The 17,704-nt window shown below is 39.6% G+C and overlaps 3 protein-coding genes and 1 pseudogene across 4 annotated transcripts in view; 3 read left to right on the top strand and 1 right to left on the bottom strand.

Moving 5' to 3' along the window:
* The first annotated feature begins 61 nt into the window (after positions 1-61).
* LOC108898963 (cyclin-dependent kinase 2) lies at positions 62-4,420 on the top strand. The gene is given in 8 exon segments (XM_018699133.2): positions 62-394; positions 397-493; positions 827-904; positions 993-1,113; positions 1,233-1,403; positions 1,844-1,945; positions 2,057-2,260; positions 2,406-4,420. Coding segments are annotated over 8 exon segments (894 nt in total). The 5' UTR covers positions 62-378; the 3' UTR covers positions 2,511-4,420.
* A 1,184-nt stretch (positions 4,421-5,604) lies between these two features.
* Positions 5,605-8,330, bottom strand: LOC108898944 (olfactomedin-like protein 3A; annotated as a pseudogene).
* Positions 8,331-12,173: 3,843 nt separating this feature from the next.
* Positions 12,174-17,704, top strand: part of LOC108886436 (advillin) — a 118,475-nt gene continuing 112,944 nt past the window's right edge. For both annotated transcript variants that reach the window (XM_051074448.1, XM_051074447.1), the window contains exon 1: positions 12,174-12,197. The gene's annotated coding sequence lies outside the window, so the exon portion shown is untranslated. The remainder of the gene's footprint in view (positions 12,198-17,704) is intronic.
* On the top strand, positions 13,013-17,703 carry LOC108898943 (advillin; the record flags this gene model as incomplete). Its single annotated transcript, XM_018699091.2, has 14 exons — positions 13,013-13,075; positions 13,323-13,433; positions 13,529-13,603; positions 13,811-14,007; positions 14,078-14,186; positions 14,274-14,384; positions 15,001-15,206; positions 15,303-15,381; positions 15,654-15,752; positions 15,821-15,974; positions 16,084-16,184; positions 17,032-17,170; positions 17,305-17,462; positions 17,632-17,703. Coding segments are annotated over exons 2-14 (1,560 nt in total), but the record flags the coding sequence as incomplete, so codon positions are not given.

Raw genomic sequence — 17,704 nt, 5'->3', positions numbered from 1 at the left:
AACGAGCGCTCCCGGGGGTAACGCGGGAAACGCTGCTGTGTTGGTTCAGTGTTTTCACAGAGGAGCAGCCGCCGCGCTAATCCACATATCTAGTGATAGTATCATCACCAGGGCCAACCGATGAGCCTTTCTACAGCTTTTAGTGGTTTCACTCTGACCTGAGAAAGTTAATCCTCAACAGGAACTCCGTCCTCAGGCTGTGGTGAGTCCGGACCATTTAAACCAGTCCGGTGGAGCGGTTAATTATATGTCGGTCCCCGTGCTGCTCGTTAACGTTTGTCTCCGTAGCTACCGAGCAGTTGTTAGCTCCGACACAAAGAGGGGAGTCTTGCTAGCTGGCTAAACAACCAACAAACACTTCTAAAATAAGTATAAAACATGGATACGTTTCAGAAGTGGAAAAGATAGGAGAAGGGACTTATGGAGTGGTTTATAAAGCGAAGAACAAAGTCACCGGCGAAACTGTTGCTCTGAAGAAAATCAGGCTGGACACGTAAGTTTACTGTTTGTTATCATCTGGGCACCACGGAAGGTTAGGCTAACGTTAACGCAGCTAACATCCGCTTTTACTTTGTTTAGCATTTGATGAAACTGATTTACAGATCTGAATGCTCCGTCAGGATGACAGGTTTAACTGCTAACTCTCAGAGCTTCCTCCATCCGCAGTGAACACAAGCACTTTCCCGGTTTGACTTACGAAAACAAAATTAGAAAAACAATGTTATTATCCATCAGCCTTCCAAGGAGTAGCTGAACCAAGCAGAACTGATTAACCTGGGATGAGCTTCACTACATAACCATTTAATGCACTGTGTATTTCATCCAGGGAAACAGAGGGTGTACCAAGTACTGCCATCCGAGAGATTTCACTTCTCAAAGAACTCAGTCACCCAAATATTGTCAAGTAAGTACTTAGTTTCTTTAGCTGTGTGCAAGATTATCATATTGTTTGTGTCAGATTTTAATCCAGCCTGCCTGTTACCGTGTTTCAGATTGCGAGACGTCATCCACACTGAGAACAAGCTCTACCTTGTTTTTGAGTTCCTTCATCAGGACCTAAAGAAGTTCATGGACTCCTCCTCAGTCACCGGTATCCCGCTGCCTCTGGTTAAGGTAAACCTTAGCTAGATTTGCAAAAGAGATTTGTCTTGATACCTTCAAGAAATCAACAATAAAATGGGCTCGGGATGTTTGAGTCAACTCACCTGGGTTTATATTTCTTGCGTTTGTAGAGTTATCTTTTCCAGCTGCTGCAAGGCCTGGCCTTCTGCCACTCTCACAGGGTCCTTCATCGAGACCTGAAGCCACAGAACCTGCTCATCAACGCTCAGGGGGAGATCAAGCTCGCCGACTTTGGCCTGGCAAGAGCCTTTGGAGTACCTGTCCGCACTTACACGCATGAGGTATAGTGTACAGGTCTCTTATGTAAAAGAGAGGGTTATGTAATTAAAAGCACAAATTCATTAGATAGATGTTGGGGAATGAACCATCCTGTATGAACTACACATTTCCCAAACTAGGTGGAATCGTTTAGTAGTAATGTCTCTTATGTAAGATCAGAGAACATCTGTACACCTTCAGTTTTTAATCAGTCTGTTTTTTTTATGAACTAAATTTAAGATTAAATTGCTCCAGATGATGGCAATGGCCTATTTTCTTTGCTATTTCACACTATCACTCTTTGATCTAACTTTATACATATTCAAAACATATTGTTGTTGGTTAATTCTGTGCTCACTAGCAGAAGAAAGAAGATTCTGCCTACATCAGAAAGCATTTCTCTTGCAGTACATGTTTATGAATATTGTCAGTTTTTCTAACTTACTTTCATGATATTTTTCAGGTGGTAACACTTTGGTACAGAGCACCGGAAATTCTCCTTGGCTGCAAATACTACTCCACAGCTGTTGACATCTGGAGTCTAGGGTGCATCTTTGCTGAAATGGTAATGCTTTCTGTTTCATCCGTCTTCACTGTAATAAATAAAGCCTACCAATGATACACAGTAGATCAACACCTCACCCACAGTCTGGCCTCTCTGTCCACTCTTCCACAGATCACCAGGAGGGCCTTATTCCCCGGTGACTCTGAGATCGACCAGCTATTCAGAATCTTCCGCACCTTGGGCACGCCTGATGAGACCGTCTGGCCCGGAGTCACATCAATGCCTGACTACAAACCATCTTTCCCCAAGTGGGCCAGACAGGATTTATCCAAAGTGGTTCCTCTTCTTGACGAGGATGGAAGAGAGCTGCTCGGAGTGAGAACATTTGCAATCAATTCATGTATTTGTTAATTTAGAACATCTGCCCAAGAGGTTGATCCTGTATGTTTGTGTGTCAGTTAGCAGGATAAGTATATGAAGTCTATGGACATATTAACTGACCTCATTCGTCTCTTTGCAGGAAATGCTGAATTACGATCCAAACAAAAGGTTATCTGCCAAAAATGCCCTTGTACATCGATTCTTCCGTGACGTGACCATGCCGATACCTCATCTCAGACTCTGAGTCACGCAAAATATCAGGCCGTTTTTATGCCAACAATGTGTAAGCAATAAGGACCTCCTCAGCCTAAGTTCAGGACCAAACCTGGAATGGACAGAAACAATGGACACTACAGGATACGTTGAATCCATTAATGGATATTTGATAATACTGAAAACCAGCTTTCTAGAAGATAGATGTCCTGAAAGCTTTGCTGTTTCAGCTATGATGTTGTAATAGTTATGAATGTTTAACTGTAATTTTCAATATCATAATTTTGCATATTTATGTGCAGCTGCCATTTTTGATGTAAATGTTATTTGTAATTGGGATGGTCCTCTTGACCGAGTGCAAGTCAGGCAGACACATTCTAGTTACCTGCCATTAAATTTCTCAATTTGATCGGTATATTGGATATAGGATGTCCACATTCAAATAGTCAAGTAGCTAAAGTTAAATATTATTACATATAAGTTTGTGGGATAGTGCAAATAACAAATGTCATGCTTTGTAAGACAGCTGAATGAAAGACGGAGAGACAAGAACATCATCAGCTGATGTAAAACAGTTGGTACTACAAGAACATGAGATTATAACCGTGTTCTTCTAGTTTGATTTATCTTACAGTTATATTCAAAATTTGGGTCCAAAGTATCTTGAAGTGATTTTAAAACTGCACCGTTGTTAAACACACACAAATGCTTATTAGTCATTCAGGTTTTCTGGGAGGATCGTTAACCGAACTGAAGTTTTCACCTTTGTACATATAGACAGCTGTGATATTCAAATCTTCCCAGTTGTAATTCAGATTTTACAGAATTTAATGTGCTGTCACATTTTCTTACTCTAGATTTTATCCAAACCTAAAGAACAGTTTTTTATGGATATTGTTTATTTACAGTTTGAAAAAAATAAAACTTGTTCAAATAAGTGTTACTGATAATTTTAGCCTCAAGTTTGCACAACAGACGGTTCGTTTGAAAGATCAACAGAGTTTATTACAGTTTGAGTGTAAGTGAATTGTTTTCTTCAATTCTGGAGCCAAGTGAAACAATTGTTCCAAATAATTTGTGAGACTCAAAATACTCAAAATAGGCCGTCTTCCCCCATTTAAATCAAATTACTGTCACACTTCATTAATCTCTGGCTGGTGTTATACACAGGTCCACTTCTACAGTCGACATCTCATCGGACACATTCAGAAACTTACCACAGTCAACCAGTGTGCGCTCCAATAAAATATAACCGATCAACCCAACAGTTTCTACATAAATGAGTTTTTATTAGTCACGTCACATTTAGACGTCACATCAAACAATACAGAAGTTCACTCTCAAGGAATCTGAAATTTTTAAAAAGTCTAATATGTTTAAATCCTTTAATGTCTTTAATGTGTTTGTATCTTTACGTACCGTACATAGAAAAACACTCTGTGTCAACAGGTGTAATGTAGTGCCATTTATTTTCATAATGAACTATAATTAAAGTAAATAGAAATTGTGGGAAAATTAGCATGTTATAAGCAAACGGTAAGAAACAGATGTTACCCTCAGCTATAAATGAAACTGAATTGCATTATATGAGAGGCTTAATTGAGACAGTGGGGCTTTTTGTTCATTTTGGTGATTTAGTAAAAAGTTAACACCACAAAATGCATATGTGCTCGACTAAAGTATAAAGAGTTATAGAGTTATAGAATTATATCAGTGCTAGCCAGCTAGCTGTCTACATTCTATTTACTGCAGCTCTGAGGTTGCCTACCATTGTGACAACGTTGTTGATAGTAAGTGACAACACCACAGATATAATGATGATGATAGTTGTTGGTTTTAAACTTTGTCAGTGTAAACACTAGAAGTTTGTTCAGACTGGTAAATGAATAAAGCTGCACAATGAAATTCAATTAAATATATTTTTTAAATTTTTGATACTATCCTCTGAACTAAGCTTGGCTTTTTATTTAATATAATAAATGTCATATATTGACTAACTCAGCAACACTAAAGCCTGTGTTTAGACTGACTTATAATTGATGCTACATTAACTGTTAACCTTTGTCTTTGACTCCACATAGAGCCATGGTTCTCAAACCCCTGAGGTTGCAGGACGGTGCATATGAACAGTGCAGGTAAGAGCTAATGATCAATGAATGTGATTCATATGGAAATTAGATTGTTTATGCACTCAGCAATGCTACCAAGATTTAAATTGTCACAATTTATTCAAACAGCAAAATTACATGTAAAGTATCACATGGCCAGATTTCAACAGTGAGGCTAACGTGAGTGGTCAGGTATAATGCTAATTTAAAAGTATGACGTGAAATATTTTCTCAATATTTGCATTAACAAAAAAAAAAGCATTTGCAACAACTTTAGAAATACAGACAGTAGCGCAAGAGATCACAGGTAAGTACAGTAAATCTATTCAAGTCGACTCACCAGTAGACACGGAAATGATTGTGAAGATGGACGTGCAGTGCAGTGTCTGATTAGAATATCTGAAAATGTACAACATTCACATCTGAAAGTGTGTGAAAGGACAGTAGATACATTTCTACAGTCCAGGACTTTTGAACCTTTCTTAAACAGAAAAGAACGCACCAGTGTTTTTGCATTTTTATCCTATTTACTCCAAATCATGAATACTTAATGTCATTGCTGGTTATCTTGTTGCATCTTGAAATGTTTCCGATTTTTGAGTAGATTTTTCCAACCATTAAAGCAGCACATGTTTTCTATTATTCTCTTTGTTGTTGAGTCTTGAAACGTTTTTGAGTTGTTTAGTGAATTTCAGGTCCTGCATTCAAGTGTGTTTTCAAAAGTTATGTAATTGTGAAGTAATACAGTTTTTTTTTTTTTTAAATGTGGACTTTTTACCGTGATTATATAATTCTTGCAGGTTTCAATAGTATGAAATGGAGATTAATGGCTGCCTAAAAAGTAACAAAAAGACAGATCTGAAAATCTGAAATTCTTCTGCAAACGTTATAAAATGGTCATCAGTTATATGCATGATTTGTTGGAAGATAAAACCTGTAAAACACTGATATGATCCTTTAAAGGTTGGTGGGTGGGTTAAAGGGAGTTTTAGGAGGATGGTTGTTGTACTGATCAACTCAAATCTCTAGTTTCTTTTTCATTATAAGCTTGTACAGGATCTGGTAGCCATCATCCAGGCGTAGAGCAGCTGCTCCTGTGGGTTGTACTTGAGACTGGAGTGAGCTCCATAGCGTTTTGGAAAGTAAACCTGCGGTGCCTCTTCGTTGGTCACCATGTCGTTGACGTCAAACACACACTGCACATGTGAGCGACCGGGCTGCTTGGTGTTGTACACTACATACAGGGTGCACAGATGATGAAGGCCGCCTCTGCGTTCTCTCTTGGGCAGTTTGTGTCCACATCTGCTCGATGTCCAGCGAGTTGGCATCCATTTTAGCCAGAGAGATGTGCTGTCGTTCTGGCGTGCTGTAAATGGCCCACAGGCCTTCTTCATCCACAAGCCAGGTCCATAAACTGTCTCAGGGGTCAGGCTGTACACTGGGACGTGGTCCTGGACCGGAAACACTGCGCTGTCTGTCACAGAGTGGTTCTTCATGTCATATTTAACCACCGTTATCTCATCAACCTGGTTGATATAATATGCGTGATTGTTGTAGACGACGTGTCCTGTTCCTTCCAGGCCGACGGCAGCTTTACAGTCTTGGCCAGAGACAAGCCCAGTGAGCGGGCAAAGTCTTGCACAGAGGAAAACTCATGGATGGTGTCATCATCTGTACCATTAAAAATGTAGACCTTCCCAGAGCCCCTGCCCGTGTCTTTGCTCCACACGCCCTTTGGCCCTCCACTCGCTTCAAGATCTTCATGGCTTTTATACTGGAGATCATGTCGCTGCAGTCTGAACATAAGCGAGTGAGAGGAAATTAGATGGTTATTTGTTTTTGTGTCAAGAGTTGCACAAGAAGATCACTACCACTCACATATCTGTTAATTGTCATCCAAGAGACAGTTAGCTTAGCTCCTGAAGCCTCATTGTCACTGTGAGGGTTGCCAAACAATCAGCTGAGACTTCAGCAGGTTATTGCACCCAGCCAACAAATAGCCCAGCACATAACCCCACAAATGTATTATACTTGGGATTTTGAACAGATTAAATCAAAGGTGCTGGTAGGTGCTTAGATAGATGTTACCTTTGAACAAAGCCAGGCTAGCTGTTTCCCTGTTTTATGCCTTTATGCCAAGCTAAGCCAATCAGCTGCTGGTTCCAGTTTCATATATAACAGACAGATTATGACAAGAATGCTTGACAAGAAAGCAAGTAAAGCCAAGAGTAATTAGTAAGAATAACTATTCTCTTAAATCTGTTTCTTGATAAAAGTTTTACTCTGATAAAGGTGCAGTGTAACACCATCATGTCTCACCTGAGAGTTTTGAATATTTGGCCTTCTGCTTCTCCTTCACCAGAGTCACCTGCTGCTCAATCAGCTTGTCATCCACATCCACGCACGGCTGAGCCCGTTCTGAGTCTCCAGGTAGTCCAGTTCACGCTCGACCCGGTCCACCCTGGTCCCCACCACCATCCAGATTCATTCTCAGTGCCTCTTTCTCTTTGTCCAGGGTCTCCAGCTGGGAAACCATTTGTTGCTTCAGCTCCCGCAGCTCAGATGCATAACGGGTGGTCTGTTCGTGCCATAGAGAGATCCGGTCCTGTTTTTTTTTTTTAAAAAAAACAAAGGTGAGTAATTACCCGAACCTGGACACAAGCAGAAGTGGCAAGGCTCCATCTTTTCTCCATCCTTCAGCAGCATGAACAATACACAGATCTTTATTTTGCAGGAACTACAAATGTATTTCTAGAAAGCACTGTAAAGGCTATAATTTTATGTCCCTTTCAGACTCAGAGAAGAGACTGGGACATAATAAGTGGGAAACTCATCCTTCAAACAACCAGGTTCAACCTACACGTGGCAAGTATCCACCCTGCTCAAATGTCTCTCTAGCAAAAAACACTGAATCCTGCCAGCGCTCTCTGTGGGAGCTGCTCTGTAGCAGACTGACCTCTGACCTTGCTGTGGACGGGAAAAACTGAAACGACATTTTCTCTACAGGTGATCAGTGAAGTCTGACACCACTTGACACAACAACAAAGAGACTGAGGGATGTGAATGAATAATAGTTTGAGGGAGCTGATGACAAAATAACAAAAATAAGTTTCTACACGGGCAGGAAATTCCCTGAAAGATGTTTCATTTGCCATGTGTTGCTGGTCAAATTATCTCCTTTACTTGATCATCTTGATAAATGTAATTCTGTGATGCCAAGATAGTACAGGTCTTGTGAACAAACCAGGTCTACTGCCTTATAAGAAACTTAATTTTTTTTTTTTTATTTATTTTGTGCAAACTGTTTTCTGGCATCATACAGACAATCATCACATCATACAAAACTCTTAAGGTGCATTTTTAACTCTGTCATAACCCAGACAAGAAGCTCATTATCCCTATACATTTCAGAGAGCTGTATTTTCCAGCATTTTCCCCAGGATTTGCCCACATCTGCATTCCATTGCCTTTGCCCTGTCCCTGGAAGTTTCCTTTCAGAGGGACTCTGGAGCGCAGGGCTCAGTAGGGAGGTAAAGGGAGTCTTACCTCAATAGCGAGCAGCCTCCGCTCCAAATAGTCAATCAGTGCTTGGTGCTGAGCAGTGGCAAAGCAGGCCAAAGTAACCAAGACAACAAGTCCTCTCATTTTGTGTCAGCTCAGTCTCCTTAGCTCCTGTAAAATCTTGACTGGAGTTCAGTGGGAGTGTGCGGAGGAGCCAGCAGATTCCCAGAGGTGGGCTGGAATGTTTGACCAGCTGTCTGGGAGGAGCCAAAAACATCTGTGTAGATGGAGGCACTCAGTCAAACAGAGACGAGATAGTCCATTTCATTTTTAACTCGGTTTTTACCAGGTTGACAAATTAATGCGCTAAAACAATATATAGCCCTAACTGTATGTTTGGCTTCGAGGGAGGTCAGAACCTATATTTGTTAAAAAGACAGGACTTGAATGTGGCGCAGGACCACAAGTTACGTAGGAGGAGGAAGCGAAATGTGAGTAGGAGTCAGGAGTCAGTGAAGCTCTGTACTCCTGTGTGAAAGGGAAGGTATTATGGGCTGTTGATTCTAATTAGAGCATATTTTAAATGCTCCAACAGAGTTAGACTGAAGGGTTCTCTGCAGCACAGTATTGAAGGGTAGATTATGCACTATAGTGTATATGCATTCAGTCCTGTGCAAAAGTTTTAGGCACTTCACACAACACCATCAAGAAGATGTCTGACCAAATTCATTCAGCTAGACAACAACCAGAAACTGTCCTGCAGTCCTGCAACAGATGGTCTGTCTCCCCACAGAGCCCTGATTTCAACATCATAGAGTCAGTCTAGGATTACAGGAAGAAACAGAAAACACTGACACTGCCTAAACCCACTGAAGAACTGTGGCAAGTTTTCCAATAACCCTCCTGCAAAGTATCTTGAAAAACTGTTCACAGGTATATCTACAAGGCAAAGGGTGGTCACAGGATTTGATTTAGTTTTTTCTGTTTGATAAATTAAGAATATTCATGGCATTATTTCTGAAAGCATCCTCACTTTAAGTATGTCTTAAAACAGTACTCACAGGCCCATATGTTCACTGACAGTCCCCAGACGATATAATCCCTCCTCCTGCCCTGTCTGGCTGTAAAATGATCCCGTCCTATAGCACAGCTCCGATGTAAAAAGTGGGGAACAGAATTTACACTCCTCATTTTGTGCAAAACTATATTCTAAAAATAACCAGCTAAGCTAAGAGGAGGCTTCAGCAATCAAGTAGGTTACAGGTTAAAGTTCCAGTCCTTTTAGAGCAACATTTCCTCTCTGTGGACTAAAATGTTAAACTATCCTTAACAATTCTACCAGATGTCTTTCTTGGATCTTGGACTGCCCTGAGCTGTAATGGAACAGGAAGTACTGTATCTTTGTTCTGAAGTCTTCTGATGTGCCACATTATAAGTGTGTCATAATACAGATGAGAAGAGGTGAAAAAATAGTTGCTGATGAATCCAGATGTTCAAAACATTCATTCATTTTTTTTGGATTAGAGCCACATTGAGGATCCATTTGATGTCTCAAGCTCCAGACTAAGTGTGGTCAAAAGTGCTATTTATGTTGGAAAAATGTTAACAGTATGTGAAAAGTATCTAAGATGTTCCTTTTTCAGAGCTGATTTATTACGTGTTTGGTCAGATTACCAGTGTGTCTGCTCTATTTTCCAGCTGTTCCTGTACAAAGGAACTGTTATGATAGTCTATAGCATAACAAAAACGGTAGTTACTTTGGTGAATGGGGGAATTACTGGGTAAATAGGAAATACTGTTAAAACTGTCTCTAGTCTTCCCCTGTAATTTATAAGACCACCTTGCTATACAAAAGCTAGATGACATCATTGAACACCTCTTTTTTTCCAAAAGGTTTTTCTTACTATGTTTTTCCAGTTAGCTCTAAAAGTCAACTCAAGCACAAAATAATTACTGTGTATGTGTGTGTGTCTTTGGTTGTGTTCTTGCTGTAATTAATAGCATAAATTTCTTCCTGTCCTTTTGAGTTTTACAGGTGTACATGACCTCATTTCCAGTTGAGACACAGACATGGAAGAAGCTGTGGAAGAAAACATTTTTAAAAATATTTCATGAGAATGAGATGGTGAAGGTTTGATCACATATTTTGTTGTTTATCCAGTGCAGTGTGTCAGTCATTTACGCTCTCTCTTTTATGATGTAAATTATGCATCAGGAGTGGTAAATGAACTTTGCAAATCAAAATAGTATTATTTTCATTCTCTCTGAACTAGATGGAATTGCTTTGCATTTTCATATAATCAGCACCACTGCAGTGTGCCTATCTGCACACGGCCCATTAACACTATCACCACTTTATATATGATATTACTTTGCCCTCATAATATCAATCATTCAAGTCATAATATCAATCAAACCAGGAGTTTTTAATAGTACAGTGATATAACTATATTAAGAATAAATAACTTAGCCCACTGATAGACTGTTGTCCTGGGTTTATCCTGCCGAGTGCTTTTGTTTAATCTATAATCGAGGTGTTTTAATTAAATCCTGTGTTTTAACACTGAGGTCACAGTTAGTGGTGGTGTTGTACTGAAGTGCATTATCTTGAGAGCTGTTCCTAATATTCTGACCCCCCTGATGTATGTTAATGGGATGGACAAAAAAGTAAGAAACACTCTCAATATAATGGCGCCCTGTACAACACCACCTGTTACTATCACTCAGTAATCAACATGCAGGTCTGTTGTATCTGAGTGAATTAGACTGTACAGGTGTGCCTAATAAAGTGGACACTGATTGTATGTACAGTAGCCACAGCAGGCTGTGTAGCACTCCTTGTGACAAATAAACACGAACTTGACATATAAAATTTGTGAAGTACACCTTTAAACCCTTTAGACTAGAATGACAGTAAACTCTAACCCTGTGGTGAACTGTAGGAGAAAAATTATAAAATTAAAGACTATTAGTAGGCCTTAAGGATTGCCAACCATTTACATTTTACAGAATTATTTGTCGATCAAAGGTTACTGAGTTCACACAAAACCCAGACAGGTGTATGTGAGTGTTGTTTAACTTAAAATAGAGTATCAAATATGAACACCTTCAATTCCACTGAGCCCTGGTATCACTGCTTTTAAAATCAAAGGACCTTACCAATGATACTGCAACATTCATGAAGGAAATTGGACAAGAGTCGGTCATTTCCTCCTACCAACAGCACTGCACTGTGTAGGTTTGTCATTCATTTGTAAATCTGCCTCTGTGCTCTCAGGCTATCTTATCTTCACACATAATAACACAGTGTTTGTTTTGCTATTTAATGCTGCAAAAACAAGAAGTTGTTTGTATTGTTTATCTACATATGGTCATGCTAATTCATGGTAGTGCCATTAGCAGGTTTATGACTTTTCTCCATCCCATTTTGTACCACTATTGGTTGAGGTTTGTTTGTACAACGATGTGATCACTTGAATGAGTATTTATTATTACTCATTTAACTTTCATTTTATCAAAACATATTTTTTAAAATAATATAGGTGAAAAGACATAACACTAAACCGCACAGGGCACACAAGAAGATGTAACAACCTGGATAAGTGAAAACAGGAAAAGATGTTTATCAAATGACATGGTTATGGTACTATGTAAAGAGTCAGTATGTGTGAGTGTGTGTAGATGTTTATGTGCTGTGCATGAAAATGTTTTTTGGAAGTGACCCTAGGTTAAATTAATAACAGATAGGGTGGGCGGGTTAGTTCTGAAAATTCACATCACATCAGCATTAGTATCAGTGTCAATATCAGTGATTCTGTCTCTGGTTTTACAGATTAGAACCGAATGTTGGTGCTGGAGAAGGATGGAGCTGTCAAACTCACAATGGAAAGTTTTATAAAAGGATTAAAGTCAATGCTGCTGATATATCATCTTTTCTACATGCATTTTTCGCACTCTCTTCTTCCTTGTCAAAATCTGACACTTAATTTACCGACACTGCAAATCACCCGCTATCAGTTTGGGGAGATTCAGGTGTGTTATGCTAGTAGCAGCTATAGCCTTGGGCAACTAAACTCAAGCAGAAATGAGGAGCAGGCAACAGAGATATTGTAAGTTCACTTCTTTCTACATCTACTGATTTTTTTATTTTCAAACTTGTAGTCCTTCAACACAAACCAAGATTGGCTCAAATGACATCACTCAAACTTCCTTCCTCTGGAACGTCAAAAGCTTTTCATTTTCACATAGGCATTAGTACTCTGTAGGACCTGTAAACAGACTTAATGTGTACAACTGAATCTCCTTTAAGATAAATTTGTATAATTTTGTATTTAATCTTTATTTTATCACATTTCTTTGTGTGGACCTCTGCAGAGGAGCAGGACTCCGCTGTTGTTTTCTACTGTCCTAAAACAAACCCTGCTCTCCGGGGGTGTGCTAGTTGTTCCATAGTAAAAACACAACAAGGCCTGACTGTGTATGTCTATGTATTCTACTACTGCTACCATTATTGCTGATACTGGTGCTAATATAAATTAATAACAATCATTATCTTTATGGTCATGAGTAACTATAACAAATCGTGTATCTTGATACATTGTTCTTGTGGAAGCCCATTAACACTTATGTTATTTATAGGCCTATCTACCTGTAGCTGGCATATATCCATATATGGTGTGGATGGTGTTGTACAGGTGGAGTGGGCTGGGAACTGACTGGGCATGGCAGTGAGCTTCAGTGTTACTGTGTGTGCATTTGAATATGAGTCAATCCTTTTTTTTTTTTTTTTTTGACATATTTGCCTACAGGATTGTGATCTTCATCAGTGATTGGACAGATCTCAGTGAAAGGTCCTGAAACATGCAAACACAGGCAAATGTGAGGCACTGAGGGGAAGAGGATTGGGGGCCTTTTGTAATCAGATTAGGAAGTCAGCTATTGGGAGATCATATAAGCTGAAAGGAACCTCTTCAAACACTAATACAAGGTAGGACTATGTACTATTTGATGATATAGAAATTATGAGATTTGATTGTGTTGGCTCTCTGTAGGTTCCCAGTTCATTTGTCTATAAAGCTAATATTGTGCAGTTTATCAAGAAAAAGGGCACTAAGACCAGAATCTATAATTTAGACATAATACAATTTGTGCTGTTGTGTAGCTCACATAAGGAGACCATATTTAATGTACAAAAAATGTTGCATTTGTGATTTCACAATGATTTCCTCTTTCAGAGAAAGAACAAACAAATAACAGCTCACTAAAAGTGAATTCATCTGACCAACATGGAGTACACATTCAGAGCAGTAACTCACACCCCTGGGATTATAATCTGGAGAATTGAGGTAATGTGGTTTTAGTTGCTGCAATAACAACCACTGACTGAAGTTTTCCCAAATCAACAATTTGATTTCATCACTTTCTTCTTTCTTTGCAACAGAAAATGGAGCTGGTACAAATTCCTGAGAAATCCTTTGGAAACTTTTATGAGGGTGACTGCTATGTACTTCTGTCTGTAAGTCTGAGAAGGTGACTGATGAATCATTGTGGTTTTGGGTGCCAGAGCTGCTTGTTTGTCTAGTAAAGCCTGTTGTTGTATTTGGGTTGTTACTCTTAGGGTATATGGTGTGTAGGGTAATGTTCCTCTATTTTTTGATATCAGATAGCATCCTCATCTATACACCACCCCACACCCACTGTTTCTCCACTCTTGTTTCTCCAGACACAGAAGATGAGCAGCTCTCTGTCTTATGATATCCACTACTGGATCGGCTCACAGTCCTCTCAGGATGAACAGGGTGCAGCTGCTGTTTACACCATACAACTTGATGAATTTTTGGGCTCCACTCCGGTCCAGCATCGCGAGGTTCAGAACCACGAGTCTGATACCTTCAGGGGATACTTCAAACAAGGAATAATGTGAGTGACAGCGTTGGTGCAGCAGGTATAGTAAAAGTAACAGTAGATATAATCATCTTGTCTTGTTTAGCTACAAGAAAGGTGGCATCGCAACAGGTATGAGGCACACTGAAACCAACACCTATGATGTTAAGAGACTGCTTCATGTCAAAGGGAAGAAACGAGTGATTGCCACGGAGGTGAGCCATGCACCACAGTGGTTATTCAGTGTTGCGGCACACAGGAAATTAAGTAGAAATAATGCTTTATGTTTTCATTTGTTTCAGGTGGAGATGAGCTGGAGCAGCTTTAACCTTGGAGATGTGTTTTTGCTGGACATCGGAAAGACCATTGTTCAATGGAACGGACCAAAGAGTAACAGGAAGGAAAAGCTTAAAGTAAGACTTTTTCGATTGCATGGGTGCCTGTCTATGTTGTGAGAGTGTTTATATAATTTGATCCACATTTTTTTCACTCTTATCAACTTGTTTTTGAATGACACTGTGTGCAGTAAGTTTATGAAAAAATGCTGGAGTGCACAGTTGAAGCACATTTCCTTCTTCCTGCAAAAAGGCCTGAGGCTCTAAATGGTTCACTTTTCCACTACACAGTTCAAAACCCTAATAGCCATACTGTGCAGAGTCAAACTTTTAGATCCTTTATATTCATAATTTTTCATTTTATCCCACATTTGGTTAATTAAATCATATGCAGCTGTTATTTAGCTTCCAGGCTGCAGGTCCCATAATAATACAGGATTTCTGACAAACCAAGACAGAGAGTCTCAAATGAAAGGCAAATAATGCTAGTCTTTGTATAACAATTGACCTTTTAAATGCCTCAGTTCTTACTGGATGTGTGCTTGTGTAAAATTACCATGGACAAAATCAGCTAGTGGCAACTTAAGTGCACTATATGTATTACATTTCTGCAAAATCTGATCATATGATTACAGTGTGAAGTCTGAGATTTCTGGATTGTGTAGCCTCTCTGTGTCATACCTCTGCTTCTCAGGGCATGATGTTGGCCAAGGACATCCGAGACAGAGAGAGAGGAGGTCGGGCAGAAGTCAGAGTGGTTGAGGGTGACGCAGAGAGCAACTCTCCTCAGAGCATGGAGATCCTGAATGAGACTCTTGGAGAAAGAACCTCTAAACTGGCAGACGGACCTCCTGATGAAACTGCTGACCAGGAACAGAAATCAAACCTCATACTGTACCAGTGAGCTGCTCCCTGACCTGTCACACGTAGTCTGTGGGTGAGAATTCATCCATTGTTCAGTCAAAGTCGTCTTTGATTTTATCTGTTTCATTTCAGTGTGTCAGATGCTGATGGCGAGATGAAGGTCACAGAAGTTGCTACCAGACCACTGGTTCAAGATCTCCTCACGCATGATGTGAGTGCCACTATTAGGGGTGTTGCAATATGCCAGTATTGACAATAACTGTGTTAATTTAAAAAATCCCATATGATAATATCATGGGCTTTTTGTTTATCAGTTCATCTGGTTGCCTTTACACTACCCTGGTCTAACATTTCACCATTCCTGTACAGCCTAAGGCTACTTTTTGACACCGCCGTTTGGACTCAAGGAGGAAGAGAGCAAATTTAATTAACTGATATTTAAAATAAGTTGGTTTGGTATACTTAATGAAGTTATGATTTTAGGACTGCTACCTCCTGGACCAGGGAGGGACCAAGATCTTTGTATGGAAGGGGAAGAAATCAAACAAAACTGAAAAGCAGGCAGCTATGGCCAGAGCTTTGGTGAGTGACACTATATCACTGGCTTGTTTTTAGATGATCTAGCATGACATATTTAACTGCTGTTATAGGAGTTCATCAAAAGCAAAAACTACCCCATCACTACAAATGTGGAGACAGTGAATGACGGGGCAGAGTCAGCTCTCTTCAAGCAGCTGTTCCAGAAGTGGACAGTGAAGGACCAGACTCAAGGTCTGGGTAAAGTTAACACAAGAGGGAAAGTGGGTACGTGTCTTTGTTTGTATATCCACCCACACAACAAGCAAGAAGGGAAATGCTAATTTTTCTGGTTGTTGATTAATGATTTATTGTTTTTGCGATCATATCTACATAGCTCACATCACACAGGAGAAGTTTGATGCCTCTCTGATGCATGTGATGCCAGAAATTGCTGCACAGGAGCGAATGGTGGACAATGGCTCAGGTCAAGTGGAGGTATATGTGACTATGTAATCTGAATTTCATTTTAGTCATACTAGTGGCTTACTGTCAGAAGGTCTGTCAGTCCAACATTTTGGTACGGAGTCAAATATCTTGACATCTGGATCATGAAATTTTGCTACAGACACTCTCATCTATCATCAATCAACAGGTCAAATTTTCCACATCAAATACACTACTTTTAGATTAATGCTAACTAATGTCAGCATGCTAACATGTTAACATGAGAAAGTAACACTACCATGCTAAATGTGATCACTGTACCATAGATGTGCAGTACAGTACAGTAGACAGTTTACTGGATAGTGAGTTGGCATGCACAATACTGGCTTACTCTACTGCAGGGTTACCAACTTCCTAAAAAGGAAATAAGGAACAATATATTAATATATTTCTCTCCCATAAATTTGCACTGAATTGATTGTCAAAAATACGGAACAAAGTATGTCGCACATTAGTTCAATACAAAACACACCTTCTCTACTGGGATGCTGAAAGTGAAACAACTTAATATAGTGTAGCCATTATAAATGTTATTATTTGAGATGTCCTAAAATTAATGTTCTGCATTATTTTTCTCACTAGTAATCCAGACGGAAATATGCTGCTTCTTCCTGATGCGATGCAATTATTTTTTTCCTGATGTGTAATGACCCTTACAGCCTCATGGGGCCAGTAGTGTAGCCACGAACTTTCAACACCTCAGGCCTTGCTCCTGCGTCACAGGAAAGACAACTGCTTAGACACCACTGGACTGTTGCCACAGACACAACAGTCCAGTGCAGCAGCACATTTCTGCCATTTGTTTTACAGTGTTAATTTAGCTTTTCGATGTACTCAGGTGTGGAGAATAGAAAATCTGGAGCTTGTGCCTGTGGAGCCTAAATGGCTGGGATACTTCTTTGGAGGAGACTGCTACCTGATCCTCTACACTTACTTGGTAAACGGCAAGAAGTGTTACCTGCTCTACATATGGCAGGTGAGTTTAACATAATAACAATAATTCATTACATACTCTAAGATATTAAGTTTCTCACGAAGTCACTCACAAAACACATCTATCCTCCTGAATTTTTTATGTTATAATGAAACTACTTTGCCAATTATTATTTCAGGGCGTCATGCAACACAGATGAACTGGCAGCCTCAGCATTTCAGGCTGTGGACTTGGATCAGAAGTACGGCGGTGAGCCAGTCCAAGTGAGAGTAACCATGGGCAAAGAACCTAGACATTTTATGGCGATGTTCAAGGGTAAAATGGTCATCTTTGAGGTATGACTGTTGATCGAATTTATGATCATTTCTTTGGAATTATTATATTTGTTTTTTTTTTACTCTCTGTATAAGTGTTATTTTTGGTGGGTATATAGAGTTTTCATAAGGTCTAGGTATAGGTCGTGTCCATTCTTTCATTATTTTATTTTATTTTATTTTTCTGAAGGGGGGCACATCTAGAAAAGGGTCTTCTGACCCAGAACCTCCCATTAGATTGTTCCAAGTCCATGGCTCTGACG

The sequence above is a fragment of the Lates calcarifer genome, linkage group LG12 (genome assembly GCF_001640805.2).
Source record: "Lates calcarifer isolate ASB-BC8 linkage group LG12, TLL_Latcal_v3, whole genome shotgun sequence".
NCBI classification, from domain to species: Eukaryota; Metazoa; Chordata; class Actinopteri; family Centropomidae; genus Lates; species Lates calcarifer.
The sequence above is the reverse complement of the archived record's forward strand: the minus strand, read 5'-3'. Positions and strand labels throughout refer to the sequence as shown.